Raw genomic sequence first — 17,887 nt, 5'->3', positions numbered from 1 at the left:
GTTAACCCGAGCCTGGAGACTGCGGACGAGACAGGCGCCAGAGGGGACAGCTGAACACAGCCGCCCCGGCGGAAGGGGCGTATGCTGGCGTTGTCGTCACCATGACAAACCTCCCTCAAAGCGAAGGCTGACACAATTGGCAGACGTCACGAACATGCAGGGGCACACTCAACCGGGCAACCCGGGAGTTGACACCGCACCGACACACCAGAGAACCAACCACCCAGGCATTACCCTATGCGGCGGTCGGTCCCATAACCCCTCAGGAAAAAAACTCCAAAACGTACCTGCGGCACCACCGCAGTACCCGTGTTTCAGTTTCCAACAGGGTTATCCCGGGCCTACGGGTCAAGGAAAACATTACTTCGGACCGGGCCCGGTGATACGGGGAGCACAGGGTCCCCCGAGGAGGTCAAAGACCACCCCAACAGGCCCCTCTTCGCCACGCATAAGAGAAGAGCGAAAAAAATGGAGAACCAGCCCCAAACACCCCGTACTTGGTATTCCCAGGAGGTCACCCAACCAAGTACTAACCAAGACCAACCTGCGTGGCGGCCGAGATCTGACGAGATGTACCCAACAAGGGCTCCATAGCGCTTAACCCTGTGACACCCGGACCGACCTGGCATTTTTCCCCCTGAAAAAAGCCCAAGTCCCTCAGGGTACCAGAACAGCAGATCTGCATCCCCGGCCGACAACGGGTGCAACTGATCCGGACCAGCGTGTCCAGAACCAGTCCCGTGCCCTAACCACGCCGATCTGCCAACTCCAGGAGAAGGGGCAGACATGCGTGTTGATCTTAGACATGAAAAGAAGGCGCCACCCAGACGTTCGGTGCGAACCGCGCCCGGCGGCCCACCCCCAGGGCGTGAAACCCTTCTACGTATGTTCAGATCCATTCTGTCATCATCCCCCGATATGAACGAGAATCCGTCGACAACCACACAGGTCGTCGGAAGAGGAAAACCCCCATCGCAGTTGCTTTATAAAAACGCTGTTTTAACCCCAAGCAACCAAGGCGCGCCAGTCAGTTGCTTAATGTCCAACAGAACATCCCGAACTAGCACTATGTGTGCGTCGGGTATATCCACATCAATAAATAGGCTATTTAGACCTTTCATTGAATCCCCAAGGTGCCCAGGGGAACGACAAGAGGGGTGAGATGCAACCAACTCCAACTCTTTATAATAATAAAGAAGAAGCATCAACAGTATAAACCCAACTGCACAGCTGGGAGTAAAAACTGTTTACATTTTTACATCCAGTCACTCCTTTTGTCAAAGAGTATAGACCGAACTTCCCCAGAAGCCTTCCCACATGAGTCACAGTTATGAAAAAGACATGTCAACTGTGAGTCACGTGACCAACTGACTCAAGTTTACACATAAAATCGAGCGTAGCAGACCCGTAAGCCCTACGCTCTAACCCGACACTTTAACACCACAAACCTTACGTAAAGATCGTACATAGCAAAACACTGACAGAGAGTAACGGCCAAGCCGTGGAACGTGTGTGTACGAGTATTACTGCAACTAACACAACAGTGTTGTGGATCAACATTACTTTGCTCAAGCAACGGAACATACCACCAGCTTCTACCTGCATGTGAAGCGTCAGGCTAATAGAACCTTTCTATGACTGAGTGTATGCTTGCAGACCTTGCTTAATCTCGTAACACAACACGACTCATCTCTCAATGTAATAATGCAGATTCACATTTCGCAACCCCATCATATGTATTAGTGAAGAAACACACAGTTAGTTTGGCCAATAATATAGTCCCCTTTTTAGGGAACTTTTCATTTATTTTTACGGCACAAAATCATGAGGGGGCTGGGGAGGGTGTAGAGGGGACCACAGGGGGAAAAGTCACTTTAGCGGCGTCTGCCGCCTCGAGCTGCTCGAGTTTTGTCACCCCGAGAAGCCCCGGAGGGACGGTAGTGGATCGGCTGCTGGTCACGGCGTTCCCTACCGTCTCCTCCGGTCGTAGATGGGCCGGCGGCAGCAGAATCGCCGTCTCTCCTCCTGGCCTTTTTGGAGGGGCCAGCAGTGGTGGCGGAGGCAGTGGTAGGCACAGCGGAGGGAGCTCGACGTCGTGGAAGCCTTCTGACTCCACCGGCAAAAACGGGAGGCGGAAAATGGGGCTGGAGCACGGACCGCTCCTCTGCCATCTCTCTGCACGTTGAGGTCATCAGCTGCAGGGCCTTCCCGAATAATCCAGCATCGGAGAGGTCGGCCGTCAGAAGAGGGGCTCTCTTCCTCTCCGGCACTCGAGCCTGCTCCAGCCAAAGGTGGCGCTGGGTCAGGGTGGCCAGGGCGCGCATCTTCCCCGAGGCTATGGCCTGCACCTGGGTAAGATGCAGGACAGCTCCTGCCGCCTGGGTTATCTGATCGCATTTTACCTAGGTCAGACCCGTGCCGCCCGTCATTATCCCCGATACAAATCTAGCCAGGTGCGCGATGTTAGAAGCCGCAGCCAGCGATTGTGTAACAGCGATAAATGACTGGTCACCCCAATATGCCAATCGCCTAGCCGATCTTCCATGGAGAACCAGCTTGCATAATGGTTCCCACACCACATCCGGACAGAGGAGAGCGGCCATCGGCCTATCAAGCCGTGGCACGCCCTCTCTCATACCTTTGACCAACCCCGACACCCGCGTAACTGGTACGTAGGCGGGGGTAAGTCCCATGATGTGAGACACCGCCTGGCCCTGACGAACATAGGCCCCCATTTAGGGGAAAAATGGGTAGACAACGTCCACCCCTCTCACCAGGCGACGCTGCCAGAGATGACCTATGAGATCATCGGGGGCAGGAGCAGGCAATGGCTGCGGCAGCGGCATGCCGTTTGCAGCGGCAGCTACCGCCATGAGCTCGGGAAACAAAGCCCGCAGTTCCCCCTGCTGACTTTCCTCCACCGAACCCGCATCCCTCACATGCAGCAGGCTTCGACCAGTTGAGGAGCCACAGTCTGATGTGGCTGATAGCAGGGCATCCTGCCGAAGAGGCCGAGGTGGTTCCCCGACATCCTCGAACAAGGCGCCCCAAGGAGACATTTCTCCCCCCTCCGGTGTTTCCTGGACAGGAGGGATACTCGCCTCCACAGGGCCTTCAAACAAGAATCCGTCCGACTCTTCCATGAAATCCTCAGTTTCCATCGGACATGCAGAGACCGACGCATCCTCGCTGGTCTCCAGCAATTCCCCAAACCCAGGCCGTTCGCGTCTGCAGGCCACCATCTTGCGACGTGAACGGGCAGACGCGAAAAGCTTGCGTCGCAAATCCTCCGGAACCAAAAGAACCGTCCGCTCAACAACGGACGATTCCCTGGAACCAGAGGAACCAGAGTCGAGATCATGCCACCGCCGAGGCGACGGCACCGATGCATCGGCTCCTCGGAGAGGCAAACTATCCATCGGCTGTCTCCTGGGCTGGGTCGGCAACCACGAAAGTGGCAGCAGCCCCGCACCAGTACGCACGACAGAGGCGGGAATGGAGAACCGCTGGTGAAGAGTGGGTCTACTCTCCGAAGTAGACATTATGACTTAGCCTTTTCCTTTTGAATAGTTATGAGAGAAGAAAAAACTAAGCACAATGTAAACACGTCTCAACTCTTTTCAACTAACAACACGTCAAGTGGGATCTACCGAAGGCACTTCCTTGTGGTGAAAGCGAGAAGGAGGAGAGCAGGTGACCACACACCTGCTTATGAAGGTAAGCTAACGAGGGATGTGGTCAGACGAATACTGGGATAAAGGTACATTGTGGAATTTTATTCAGTGCGCGTGCACATATGCGAGGATAGTGCATGAGTGACGCCGAGCGGAGCCACTATGAATACAGAACTTTATTTAACAGATTGCAGAATGGGTACAATACAATACGGCTCAATACACACAATTGTTAAGGGTATGCAGACTGTTGTAGTTTTGGACTGGGCTCCTTATAACAATAACTTGACAATACGTTGGTAGCCGCAGCTACTTGGGACAGCTCTGCTGTAAACACTGGAAATAACCGTGCGTGTTACACATGAATAAGCAATCTGAGGAGGACAGCAAATTATATTAATTATAGCGCGATATTGCAAGTGACTCCCAGAAATAGTTCTGATGTTTGGAATAATGGACGGAGTCGACTCGAGGTCCAGCCAGGGGAGAATTTGGCATCGGTCTCTACTGCGCATGGCCATTGGGCAGAACGGCTCCGTATCCGGCTCGCGCAAATTACATGGCACCATTGTCGGCGAGTTTCACGTCTCATGGCTTCTCGTATCATTGTTATGCCGATGATACTCAACTCTTCCTCTCCTTCCCTCCCTCAGATATTCACGTCTCTGAGCGGATCTCGGCCTGTCTGTCTGACATCTCCGCCTGGATGACGACCAACCACCTCAAACTGAACCTAAGCAAAACAGAATTGCTCCACCTGCCGGCCAAATCCTCCCCCCGACCGACCTTTCCATCACAGTCGAGAATGCAGCTGTGACCGCGTCCCCCATCGCCAAGAACCTTGGTGTTGTCCTCGACGACCAGTTGAACTTCTCTGCTCACATCGCAGCGACAACCAGAACCTGCAGATTCCTCCGGTGCAACGTCAGAAGGATCCGCCCCTTCCTGACAAAAGAAGCCACCCAACTCCTCGTCCAATCAACAGTTATCTCCCGCCTCGACTACTGCAACGCACTGCTCGCTGGCCTCCCGGCAACTGCCACCAAGCCTCTTCAACTCATTCAGAACGCAGCGGCCCGCCTGATCTCAAACCTACCGAAGTCGGCCCATGTCACCCCATTTCTTAGGGACCTGCAATGGCTCCCCATTGCTGCACGAATCCGCTTCAAGGCCCTCGACCTAGCATACCGTGCGGCAAAGGGAACCGCTCCCGCCTACCTCCGTTCAATGGTCTCCAACTACACACCCTCAAGACCCCTACACTCTGCATCTTCTGGCCGCCTCAGACCTACTCCTATCCGAGCTCCGGGAGGGTCATCAAGGAGAAGCCGCCTATTCTCAGTCCTTGCCCCACAATGGTGGAATGAACTACCCACCCCAGTTAGAACAGCCGAAACCCGTCCAATCTTTCGCCGACTAAAGACGCACTCTTCAACCATTATCTGAAAAAAGATATATAAAAAAATATATATATCTAACCCTAACTAACCTTACTGTCATGCGCTTGTCCTAATAAACTAACCTACACTGTAGCACTCAACACTTGATGAACATTGTTACTCAGCTGATAGAGTTGTGCCCTTCCTGATGACTTGTCGTACAGAACTTGTAAGTCGCTTTGGATAAAAGCGTCAGCTAAATGACTAAATGTAAATGTAATGTAAATGTTTCGGCGAGTTCCCAAAACGAAAACACCCTTTCAGCGTTTTAACATGGACATGCAAACGTAATCATTCGGAAATGGAGCGTTGCTGTTTTACACCAGTGTAACCATGGCCTAAGTACAGTGAGTAAAAATGAGTAAACAGTGAGGTACAATGCAGACAATGAGGTACAAAACATTGAGGTAAGGTGCAAATGAGGTATGAATGTAGTGCAAATCTCTTTAATAATAGATAAATATAATGTAGTGTTAAAATAGTGTATAGTAAAAAAATATATATAAAAATAAAAAATACAAGAACAATTTTTTTAATAAATACATTAATAATAATTAAAAAATAATAATTAAAAAATTAAATAACAAAGACAAAAATATATATATATTAAAAAATAAATTATATAGTGTAGTGTGTGTGTGTGTGTGTGTGTGTGTGTGTGTGTGTGTGTGTGTGTGTGTGTGTGTGTGTGTGTGTGTGTGTGTGTGTGTGTGTGTGTGTGTGTGTGTGTGTGTGTGTGTGTGTGTGTGTGTGTGTGTGTGTGAGCGTACATGTATCAGAGTGACGTGTGGACAGGCACTGGCTGTAATGCAAGTCAGATTTACTAAAAGACCAAACCTCAGGGATAAATAATGTTGGACTACAACTCTACTGGACTGGACTACAACTCCCAACAGCCTATGGTTTATATCCTCATCCCAAGATCCACTGAGCACAGCACTCTCTCACGACTGGCACAGACAGCGTTGGAACAACGCCACGTACGCCTGCGATAACAATCACACTATCTGCTCTCATTCATGGTCTGTGGCTTCATCGCACCTCAGCAGTTTATCTCAAGCCCAGACATCATTTCAGTCGAGAAATAAAGAAGAAGCAGACTTTATTCAGTCACAGTGTCAGAAATACTGCAGGGTTGGGTGCCTTGGAAGAACTGCCCTACAGGTACAAATACTAAAGACAAATAACCCATATATATATATATATATATTCTGTATTATATATGTTATACAAATTAACTGTATATATATGTTATACAGATTAACTGTTAGAAAATGTATTCAGTAACTTACTCTAAGTATCACAATATTAAAGTAATGTGTATAGGACAGCTACAATTAACCCAACCAATATAAATGTGGTAACATATAAGAACTACAAAAACAAATTCATTCACTCTGTAAGGAAAGCAAAAAAAATTACTACGCAGATAAATTTACTCAAGTGTCTAATGACATTAAGTCTACTTGGAAACTCATCAACCATTTGCTAAATCGGAATAAATCCCCACCAATTGCACCTGCTGAGATGATAAGGAAGGATGGAACACTTCTCTGCAGCCCGATTGCAGATGGTTTCAATGATTTCTTTGTAAATGTTGGCTCTTCATTGGCATCTTGTATAGCAGACTCTAACTTGAGCCCTTGTAGTCGGATCAAAGGTAAATTCTCCTCACTCCCAAGTTTGGATCCTCCTAGTACTAAGGAAGTGTATGAGATAATCATGATCTTAAAGAACTCCGCTCAAGGTCATGATGGGATCAAAAGCAGTCTCTTCAAAGAAACTATTGATTATATCATCCATCCTTTAACTCATATTCTATCATTATCTCTTCAATCATCATCCCTCACAACCTCAACATCGCGAAAGTCATACCAATTTATAAATCTGGAGACCCAAAGGACTTTGGCAATTACGTCCTATATCTATTTTGCCCTGCTTTCCAAACATCTTAGAGAAACTGGTATACTCAAGAATCTCTAACCATCTAACTAAGAACACCATCATGTATAACCATCAGTATGGTTTCCGTAAAAAATACTCCACAGAACATGCATTGCTACAGCTCGTCAATAACATCTCCTCAGCACTTGATGACAAAGAAATAGCTATTGGTGTCTTTCTAGTTCTGAGCAAAGCTTTTGATACTGTCAACCAAAACATTCTAATCTCTAAACTCAACAGATATGGTGTGCAGGATATTGCCCTCAAGTGGTTTACTAACTACTTAGACAACAGAGAGCAGTTTTTGTCATCCAATGGATGCTCAACTGTTAATTCAAGGATCCTCTTCGGGGTTCCACAGGGTTCCATTCTGGGCCCTTTATTATTTTTAATTTACATTAATGATTTGGCTAAGTCTTGTAATACCTACTTCCATTATTATTTGCAGATGACACCAATCTCTTAGCTACTCATCATGACTTCAGGTCCCTGATTGTATGCGTGAATGAGGAACTTGAAATAGTCTCTAACTGGTTTCAATGCAACAAGCTTACTCTAAATGTACACTTTTTTTTACTTCATGGTCTTCTGCAACAAAAATACAGATGGAGCCATTAGTGTTCCTAACCATTTTTCCGCGGTGGTCTCACGACATGGGAATTAATTTGGAAACCAGGTTGCTGTTCTGTTATATGGCCGCCAGGAGGCGCAACGTCATTAGACGGACGCTACAACGTCTTATGTCTACAGACTGTATGAATTAATGTTGCTGAATTAAAGAATGAATAAGTAAAACTTGTCAATTCAGCAGTCAAAGTGTATATATTAAAACGTGTCAAATCTAACCTCCCCCCTCCCTCCCCCATCTCTCTGAGTGCCTGTCTCCTAGTGCTGACTAAGGTGATGGATGCCTCAGGGTCTTGGCCAAGATTGCAGTGACTGCTCTACATGCATCACCGAGGCCATAGCTCAGCTACTTACCGTCGTCTGTCCGTGGTCTTGTCAACTGGCCTGTCAACGCGGTTTCATTGCTGGGTTAAGTACTTCTATTCTATTCACATAATATGCTTACTTCATATATCTACTCTATTCACATATATTTTTAATTTTTTTTAATTTTACCTTTATTTTACCAGGTAGTCACTTGAGATCAAAGATCTCTTTTTCGAGCAAGACCTGGCCAAAATGGCAGCAAAAACAAAAAACAAACATACAAAAATACATAAAAGGCAAAGTGGGGCAAGGGGATACATTTGAGCTGCAGCAAATCAGATTGAATGGGATTGGGGGAGATTGGAGGGCAGGGTAAAAAGGTAGAAAGAGGATGGAAGGTGAGGCCCTGCAGGAGGTTGCTGGGGAGAGAAGGTCAGGTTAAAAACATAAAATATAACAGCACATTATGCAGTGAAGCAGCGACATTCTCCCATCTCATTCTTTAAAATTCACATATATGCTTACCACTTGTATCTATTGCTATGTCCGCCCACTACAATGACGCGAGCTGTCTAACGCCTGTCCCGTCTCCCTGTCTCCCTGTGAGTTGCTGTCCTGGAGTGCTGACCGGAGTGTTGGACGTCCCGTGATGAAGGCTGGGAGGATGCGAGACCCTCTCTGCGTGCCCTCCTGTCTCCCTGTCTCCGGCGGCCTCGTAGTGGTGACCGGAGTGCTGGACGTCCCGCGATGATGTCAGGGAGGTTGCGACCCTCTCTGCGCCGCCCCCTATCTCCCTGTCTCCGGCTGTCTCGGAGCAATGACCGGAGTGTTGAATGTCCCGTGATTAAGACGGGGAGGACGCGACCCTCTTTGCGCCGCCCCTGTGCCTCAAATAGATTCGCTATCAGCTCTATCTTTAATCTTTCAAAATGTTCAGTTGCTATCAGCTCTATCTTTAATCTTTTAAAATGTTCAGTTGCTATTGCATGCACTCATCTGTGTTTCACTACACACTTGAGTGCATGCTTACCAACTGTTAGTCTGCAACACTACTAGACATCTAAGAACGGAGATCCCCCCTTGAATGGCCCTTCTAAGGTTTCTCTCCTCCACACTGCCTGTGGAGCATTTTTTCCCTATTGTTAGGTTTTAGTGAGTTTTTCCTTACCTTCACATGGGGTATGTCTGGGAGTGCTTGCATTCTTTCATTTATTTGCATTTATTTAAAATTTGTTGGACCTTATGGTGTTCTTTTCTTGACTTATTGTTATGTTTCTTCTTGATTTGTTTAAAGAAGACTTGTACGGCCCATGGGGACATTACCGTGTGTTGTCGGGCCTTACAAATAAATTTGATTTGATTTGATTTGATTAGACGGCCGACGCACACGGCTCTCTTGTCCATTCATTTCATCAGAAGAAAGCGTCAGTGTAATGCTTTTTGGTAACAATAAGTTTGTGTAAACACGCAATAATAATAATAATAATAATAATAACTTTATTTGTATAGCACTTTTCATACAGAGGTTGCAGTTCAAAGTGCTTCACAACAGTAAAAAATACAGGCATGAGCAAGCATAGCAAGGTATGGTAAATCACAGTGTTTCACATTAGGATCTAGCATCCCAATAGGCTGTTTACAGTTTAATTCAGTAATACAAATAATAAAATAGTTTAAAATGATTAAGTTTAAAAATAGTCTAAAAATTATAAAAATAGAACGGACGTACAACAACAGTAAAAAATACAGGCATAAGCGAGCATAAAAATAAAAAATGTAAATAGCAAGGTTACAGTAAAAAGTGTGATAAGATTGTTCAATGAGATGAAAATGGCCCAGTTAGGAGAATCAACCTTGGCTAGGCGGTGAACACCATGTACCTAACTGGAATGTTAAACAAATTTGAAAAGATTTAGGTCAAAAGTCATCTTCTCCTCACAACAGAGCATCAAGTATTTGCCTGCATTACCCCACAGTGAAATGCCTGAGCAAAGAGATAGGTTTTAAGCTGTCTTTTAAAGATGTCTAGCGAGTTGGCTTCTCTGATGTTTTGGGGTAGTTTGTTCCACAGTTTTGGGGCATAATTGATAAAGGCTGCATTACCGATCCTCTTTTGACTGTTTCTGGGAGCCTCTAGTAGTCCAGCAGCTGATGATCGCAGTGTTCTTGCTGGTGTGTAATTTATTAGAGTGTTGGCGATGTAGCTAGGTCCCTGTCCATTTAGAGCTTTGTATGTAAGGAGAAGGACCTTAAAGTCAATTATAAATGTTACAGGAAGCCAGTGTAAAGCAGCTAAGACTGGTGCTCTCTCCTTTTGGTTCTAGTTAGCAGTCGGGCTGCAGAGTTTTGGATTAGCTGAAGCCTCTCTGTGGTTTTCTTATGGAGACCTGTGAAAAGTGCATTGCAGTAGTCTAACCGGCTAGATATGAATGCATGAATTAGCTTCTCAGCATCGTTCTGATTAATAAATGGTTGTACTTTTGCTATATTTCTGAGATGGAAGAACGATGTTTTCGTCACTTTGCTAATATGAGAATTGAAGTTCAGTTCTGAATCTATGATAACCCGAGACTAGTGACCTCAGATTTGATCCAAGGGGTTAGTCCTCCCAGGTTCTTTATTAATGTTTCTTTTTTAGTTTTGGGGCCGATAATTAGAATTTCAGTTTTGTTCTCGTTTAGTTTCAGGAAGTTCTTACTCATCCATTTATTTATTGCCAGTAAGCAGTCTGTAATGGAGCTAATCGCTGTATCATTTGGTTCAGCAGATATGTACAGTTGCGTATCATCCGCATAGCTATGGAAATCTACATTATGTTCTCTTTTTTTTTTTTTTTTATATATTTTTATTTCATTTTTTGGAAGAAAAGCCAGGATATATAATGCACATACAATGCACATACAATGCACATAAAAACATACATTTAAATTTTTTGCCAATTACTTGCATTGGCTTGCCCCTTGCCTCATTTAAAATAAAAAACTCCTACCCCCTAACCCCTGCACCAACCACCGTTGACAAAAAATAAATAAAATAATAATAATAATAGTAACCCCCCCCCAACCGACCCCGTCATAGGCCTGAGAAGAAAATTAATTGAACAAAAATTTCAACAAAGACCGAAAAACTAAAAAAAGAACTAAAAGGAATTATACAGATATAATTAGTTATGTCCTGCTAGCTATATATTGAAGGTCCTAACTTGATAGAGAATATGGTTCCAGCTATCTATTGTTTGATATCTTGCCCCATTTAATCTAGCTGTAGAAAGCTCCATTGTTACAACATCAGCTAATAACTGTTTCCAGTGATTAAAGGGCAGAGAGTGTGGAGCTTGCCATCGCAGCGCCAACATTTTTTTTGCAGCAGTACTTCCTGCCAGCCAAAATCGTCTCTGAACAATACTTAAAGCTAAAGAATCATCATCATTAAGGAGAAGTAATTTGGGACAACAGGGAATATGTTTTTGTAATACTTTAGATAGATAATTAGTTATCTGTTCCCAGAAACTTTTAACTGTGGGGCATTCCCACATCATATGTGTAAAAGTACCAGTAGTATTTAGAGAACAAAGTGTACAGTTTGGTGACATAGCACGTCTCATTCTATAAGCTTTCTGGGGGGTTAAATATGTTTTATGGACAAAATTGAAATGAATCTGCTGATGATTTGGGTTTCGTGATGCCATAGTAACATTTCCCCAAACTCTGGTCCAATTGATAGAGTGATGGTGTTCTAATCCCAATTCTGTGCTCCAGGATTGGATAACAGGTATTATGTTCTCTGATGATATCACCCAGCGGTAACATGTAAAGGGAGAAGAGTAAAGGACCTAAGCAACTCCCTTGTGCAACTCCATAGTTGTTGTCGTATATATCAGACATGTGATCTCCTAGTTTAACATAGAATTTCCTCCCTCTGATGTATGTTTTAAACCAGCCTAGCACATGTTCTGAGAAACCGACATGGTTTTCAAGACGATCGATTAGAATATCGTGATCGATTGTATCAAAGGCTGCACTGAGATCTAGCAGGATAAGGATGGAGATCTTATTCTCGTCAGAGTTTAGCCTGAGGTCACAGATTATTTTGGTGAGGGCAGTTTCAGTGCTATGATATTTTCTGAATCCCGACTGAAATTCTTCTAAGATGTTGTTTTCTTCAAGAAAGGAATTTATTTGAACTGAAACTATCTTTTCAAGTACTTTACTAATGAATGGTAGGTTGGATATTGGACGATAATTTGCCATTTCATTACTATCCAAGTTAGGTTTTTTTAGTAATGGCGTTACAACTGCTGTTTTAAAGTCATCTGGGAAAATACCAGTTCTAAGGGAAGTGTTTATGATATCTAGCACAGGGCTTGAAACACTATTAAACACCCGTTTGAAGTTGCTGAATGTTGCTGAATAAAATAATTAAACAGTTAAAACCTGTCGAATTAGCAGTCAATGTGTATATTTGCCAGTGTTGGGAAAGTTCACTTTCTACATGAACTAGTTCAGTTCACAGTTCACAATTTTTAAAATAAACTAGTTCAGTTCATAGTTCATAATTCAAAATGTTGAACTAAAGTTCATGGTTTCAAAAATGAACTAATTTAGTTCTTTTTAGTTCTTTTTTGAAAAAAATATTTTATTATAGATTTTTCACGTACAGTTACTTACATTACAAAAACACACATTGGGACAAGGGGGGGAGGGGGGGTCCTCCAGTTCATCTCTATGCCATCATCCACACCATAAGCAAGAAAAAACAAAACAAAAAGAAAAACAAGCAAAAAGGAAAGCAGACCAAGACAGGCACTGTACAGTATTGCACTTGCCTCGAGCCCATTCACATGTAGACATACATATATTTATTTTTTCCTATCCCAAGTCTGTCCATACAATGGGGCACTGGGCCTTTAGAAGGATCCGAGACATTTCAGCAGGAAAATAGTCTAATAGAGGGGCCCACACCTCCTGAAAGGAAGCGTTGTTGCCTCTATGCATTGCACAGTGTCTTTCATGGGGTAGCACACCGAAGATCTCTCTATACCACATTTGTAAAAATGGAGGCTTATCCTTAATCCTGTTTATCAGAATGCATTTCCGGGCTGAAAGTAGAAGTTTATCAAATAGTTTGAATTGTAAACTCTTTTAAATGCATACGCCGATGTCTAGAGGTAGAGTCTGACTCTGACTGAGCGAGTGCTGCTGCAGCTCTCGGCTTCTGCGCGCAGATTCCGCTGTTCCACTGCTTGTTGTGAGGAGGAGTCTGGTCACGTAGCAGGGGGTGAGAGGCGCGTTGCCAGATCGGGTGGTTTTACGCATAATTTTAAAGCCTGTTTACAGTGTGTTTTAAATTAGTTTTGGGCTGAAATGCATATGAAATCTGGCACATCTTTGAACGCCGTTATAATAGAGTGCTGAGAATGAACGCACTTTTGAACTCCGTTACACAGGGCTGAGAATGAACGCGTTCTCAATTACGTTCATTTAGCGGATATACAGTACGTTCAGTTCAAGTTCGCCCAAAATACGAACACGTTCAGGTACATCACTGATATTTGCATTCCTTATTAAATTCAGTAACGCTATATGTTTTCAAAGAAAACAGATGGACTGCATGGGATGAATAGATTAATAAAACGACATACAGTACATGTACAATAATGTATTTAGCCAAAACATGTTGGCAGAACACCATTTCTTTTTATAAATGAATTATATATGAAAGGAAAAAATACAAGATTTGAACGAGCGTTTTGCCAAGGCTTAGTGTAACTGAGGGGTACAATTCCCTGACTGTATTGATAAGTATGGTATCATTAAACCACTACCGCTTTATGTACTTTAATTACTGGCCATACAGTACATGATATATAAATATGATGAACACTTCCCACATTGAATCGGTTCCACACAAAGGTATAATCAAGTATTTATTGCAGCAAAAGGTACATAATATACTTCTCTGTATTTTACTTTGGATGCGCTTATAAGGCAAAGGAATGTGCGTAGGCAAATCAATAATGAATGTCCATTCTCTGGTTACGCAGGAGGTAATTATACAACCTGAATCTTAGGGAATTATATCTATGGTACACTAGTAATATATAGCGGGAGATACTGGAAGGGTCCCCCCGGTTGTAAGCCAGCAGGGGTAGAGGATCTGTCGGTAGTAGAGAGTCTGGTCAACGATGACTAAGGAGACTCCAAGTACAGGAGACGGTGCAATAGCCTCTTGATCCACAGACGAATACAGCTGTTCTCCGTAGACTGTAGCTCCACAGTGAAGAAAGCTAGCCGGCCTCAGGCTCTCTGAGGCGCAGGCTCGACGCGGCTCCCCACAGGGTAAATCCCACACGTGTAGGCGTCGGCGATTCTCCGCTCCATAAATCACAGGACCAAAACAAATATAATCCAGCCGCAAAGGGCTATGTAGTCGTCGGGTAGATTAATCCAGTGTACATGTCCACACGGTTCTCGTCTAGGTCTCCTCGGGTGAAAGCGCCATGAAAGCAGCCCAGCCTGGATAAGCACTCTAGCTGGTACGAGGAAGCGTTGGTGATGCTGGTCACTGTAGAACTTTAGCCGCACGATACACTATACACAAATAGACTATTACTGACTTAATAGAAATATGTCGCACTCGACGGTATAGCGCCAAACTCTGACAATTCAGTTATTAATTCGCACGCGGTCTCAATGCTCTATTTGGGGCCAAACAGGCCATACTTCACCGCACGTTGTATCGTGGGTGAGGCTTCAACTTATTGGGTAACTCTACTGAACTACTTCTGTATTCACCTGCGCCATATTTATATGTACGGGGAATAATCTAGTGCCAGCCTCATTTCTGTCTCGTAGTCCTGGGCAGAACCGGGCATGTTGAGACAAGCCTTGACGGTAGCTTTGAACTCGACTCTGGGGGTAAGACCCTGGCGCCTGTGGACCGCTGTCCAATAGGAGAATGAAATATTATGGTCTGGGCTAAAGGGATATTCCGTGTATATGTACAAGGAATATACAAGGGATATCAAACGATATACAAATACTATGCAATATATATCAATCAATAAATATATATATTCGGTTTAATCTGATCCTTTGTAACACTTAGTGTTTGCGAAACAGGAATGTTACCACTGTGCCACAGTGACAAATAAAACACAGCTTGAATCTTTTCATCTTATAGTACACTATAACAAAATCGTTGGTAAACAAGTGTGAAAGTGCTGAAAATATACACATTGACTGCTAATTCGACAGGTCTTAACTGTTTAATTATTTTATTCAGCAACATTGCGTGTTAATTGTTTACACAAACGTATTGTTACCAAAAAGCATTACACTAACGCTTTCTTCTGATGAAATTAATGGACAAGAGAGCTGTGCGTCAGCTGTCTAATGAAGTTAGATTTGACACGTTTTAATATATACACTTTGACTGCTGAATTGACACGTTTTACTTATTCATTCTTTAATTCATCAACATTAATTCATACAGTCTGTAGACATAGGACGTTGTAGCATCCTATGAATGAAGTCACCAGCTGTAATCGAACTGAATGTAACTCAAGCTTTGTCCAGCGCGGAGCTCCTCCAATGAATGAACAAAAAGCCGCCGCGTCGGGCCGTTGTCACCAGCTGTATTCGAGCGCCCCTGCTGGTCATTGTTACCGTTAATACGGTGCCCAAACGGTGGTCCAGCGACAATTCATGGCTTCATCTGTAAGTACTACCCTAAAGAAGAATCTAAAATATTAATTAATGGAAATTAAATTCTCCAAGTGCCTTTCACAAAATGTTTAGGAGTTACTATAGATGAAGGGTTAAATTGGCATAATCACATTGACAATGTCTGCAAAAAGTCAATGATGATGCTTGTAATTTTGAGAAAGGTCTGCCCCATGATACATCCCTCTGCCCATCTAACCTTGTATTATAGCTTTTTATTTCCTTACCTTAACTACTGTATAGTCTGGGCTGCAACATATCCATCATATCTCAACAAATTAGTCATAATCCAGAAGAGGTTCCTCAGGATGATTTCCCACTCTACCAGATATGAACCATCTACACCTCTGTTCCGCAAATATTCTCTACTATCAATTGACAAACTTAATACCTTTCAAACATGCTCATTCATATTCAAGTTCATTAACAATCTTCCTGATACCTTCCATAGCTTCTTAATTTTTTCATCACAAATTCACTCATATCCAACAAACCATAGTAATAAACTCCACTTACCTTTCTGTCGGACATCTAGCCATCAATACAACATTAGCTTTAGAGGTCCTAAACTCTGGAACACTCTAAGTTCATCATTGAGGTCAACAACCTCCTTATCTATATTTAAAAAACAATTAAAATCTCATTTAATTTCATCATAAATCACCATCACATTAGGTTACTCCTGTGCATCAGTGTTACAACTACTGTTAGTATGACTGCTTGTTTCTTTTTCCTCGTTATATACTCTTCATATGTTATTCTCCTCTCCTTTGCCCTCTTGTACTCGTAAAAATATATATATTTTAAATAAAAAAGATTGTTCTTGTTACTGACTCGTTTCAATTTTCCATGTTTTCGCTATAGTGTCTGCCTTATGTCTCTGATCCTGTTTTGAAGTTTATTTTGTAGACCATGCTTACATGTACTTCGTTCATATTGTTTATGGACAATGAGATGGGAGTGGAACTTTGTACAAGCCCTTTGGGCTTCGTTCCCTCCTAGCACTGTTTTTTTTTTTTAAATAATGTGCTAAATAAATAAACAAAAAAACTAAACTACAGTACAATGCAAAAATACGTTTGCGTAGCGCGCACGTGGCCTCACCTATGGAGATGGTCCAGACGGCGGCGATCTTCATCATGGCCTTGGTGCGGGAGTTGAAGCGGCTGTGCTCGATGGGGTTCCTGATGGCCACGTAGCGGTCCAGAGAGATGGCACACAGGTGCATGATGGAGGCGGTGGAGAACAACACATCCAGGTAGATCCAGATCGGGCACAGCGAGTTAGGGAGAGGCCATGCATAGTCTGGAGAGGGGGAGGGGGGAGGGGAGGGGGGGTGAGGGGGGGGAGGGGGGGAGAGAGAGAGAGAGGGGGGGGGGAGAGGGAGAGAGGGGGAAGAGAGAGGGGGGGAGGGGGGAGGGGGGATAGGGGGGAGAGGGAGAGATGGGAGAGAGAGAGAGGGGGGAGGGGGGAGATAAGGGGGGAGCGAGAGAGAGGGGGAGGGGGGAGAGGGGGGGGGGGTGAGATAGAGGGGGGGGAGAGATAGAGAGAGAGGAGAGGGGGGGAGATAGAGAGAGGGGGAGAGATAGGGGGGGGAGTGGGGGGGGAAGAGAGGGGGGGAGAGAGATAGAGAGAGAGAGAGAGGGGGAGAGGGGGGGAGAAAGAGAGAGAGAGAGAGAGAGAGAGAGAGAGAGAGAGAGAGAGAGAGAGAGAGAGAGAGAGAGAGGTTTAAATAACCATACATGTCATGCAGTGTAATTTCTTTTCCTACCACCCTTCCTATGCTTCCTACCCTCCTCCCTATGCTTCCTACCCTCCTCCCTATGCTTCCTACCCTCCTTCCTATGCTTCCTACCCTCCTTCCTATGCTTCCTAGCCTCCTTCCTATGCTTCCTACCATCCTCCATATGTTTCCTACCCTCCTTCTATTGCTTCCTACCCTCCTTCCTATGTTTCCTACCCTCCTTCCTATGCTTCCTACCCTCCTTCATATGCTTCCTACCCTCCTTCCTATGCTTCCTACCCTCCTTCCTATGCTTCCTACCATCCTCCATATGTTTCCTACCCTCCTTCCTATGCTTCCTACCCTCCTTCCTATGTTTCCTACCCTCCTTCCTATGCTTCCTACCATCCTTCATATGCTTCCTACCCTCCTTCCTATGCTTCCTACCCT

At 44.4% G+C, this 17,887-nt stretch overlaps 1 protein-coding gene across 1 annotated transcript in view; it reads right to left on the bottom strand.

Moving 5' to 3' along the window:
- Nucleotides 1-17,011, bottom strand: part of htr2cl1 (5-hydroxytryptamine (serotonin) receptor 2C, G protein-coupled-like 1) — a gene marked incomplete at its 3' end in the record, with an annotated part of 48,541 nt that extends 31,530 nt beyond the window's left edge. The window contains 1 exon segment of the mRNA XM_084312101.1: nt 16,819-17,011. Coding sequence (XP_084168227.1) covers nt 16,819-16,942 — 124 coding nt within the window. The 5' untranslated portion in view covers nt 16,943-17,011.
- Between the last annotated feature and the right edge of the window lie 876 nt (nt 17,012-17,887).

This window comes from Notolepis coatsorum, assembly GCF_963971535.1.
Source record: "Notolepis coatsorum genome assembly, chromosome: 4".
Lineage (NCBI taxonomy): Eukaryota > Metazoa > Chordata > Actinopteri > Aulopiformes > Paralepididae > Notolepis > Notolepis coatsorum.
Note: the sequence above shows the minus strand (reverse complement) of the source record. Positions and strands in the feature narration are given on the sequence as shown.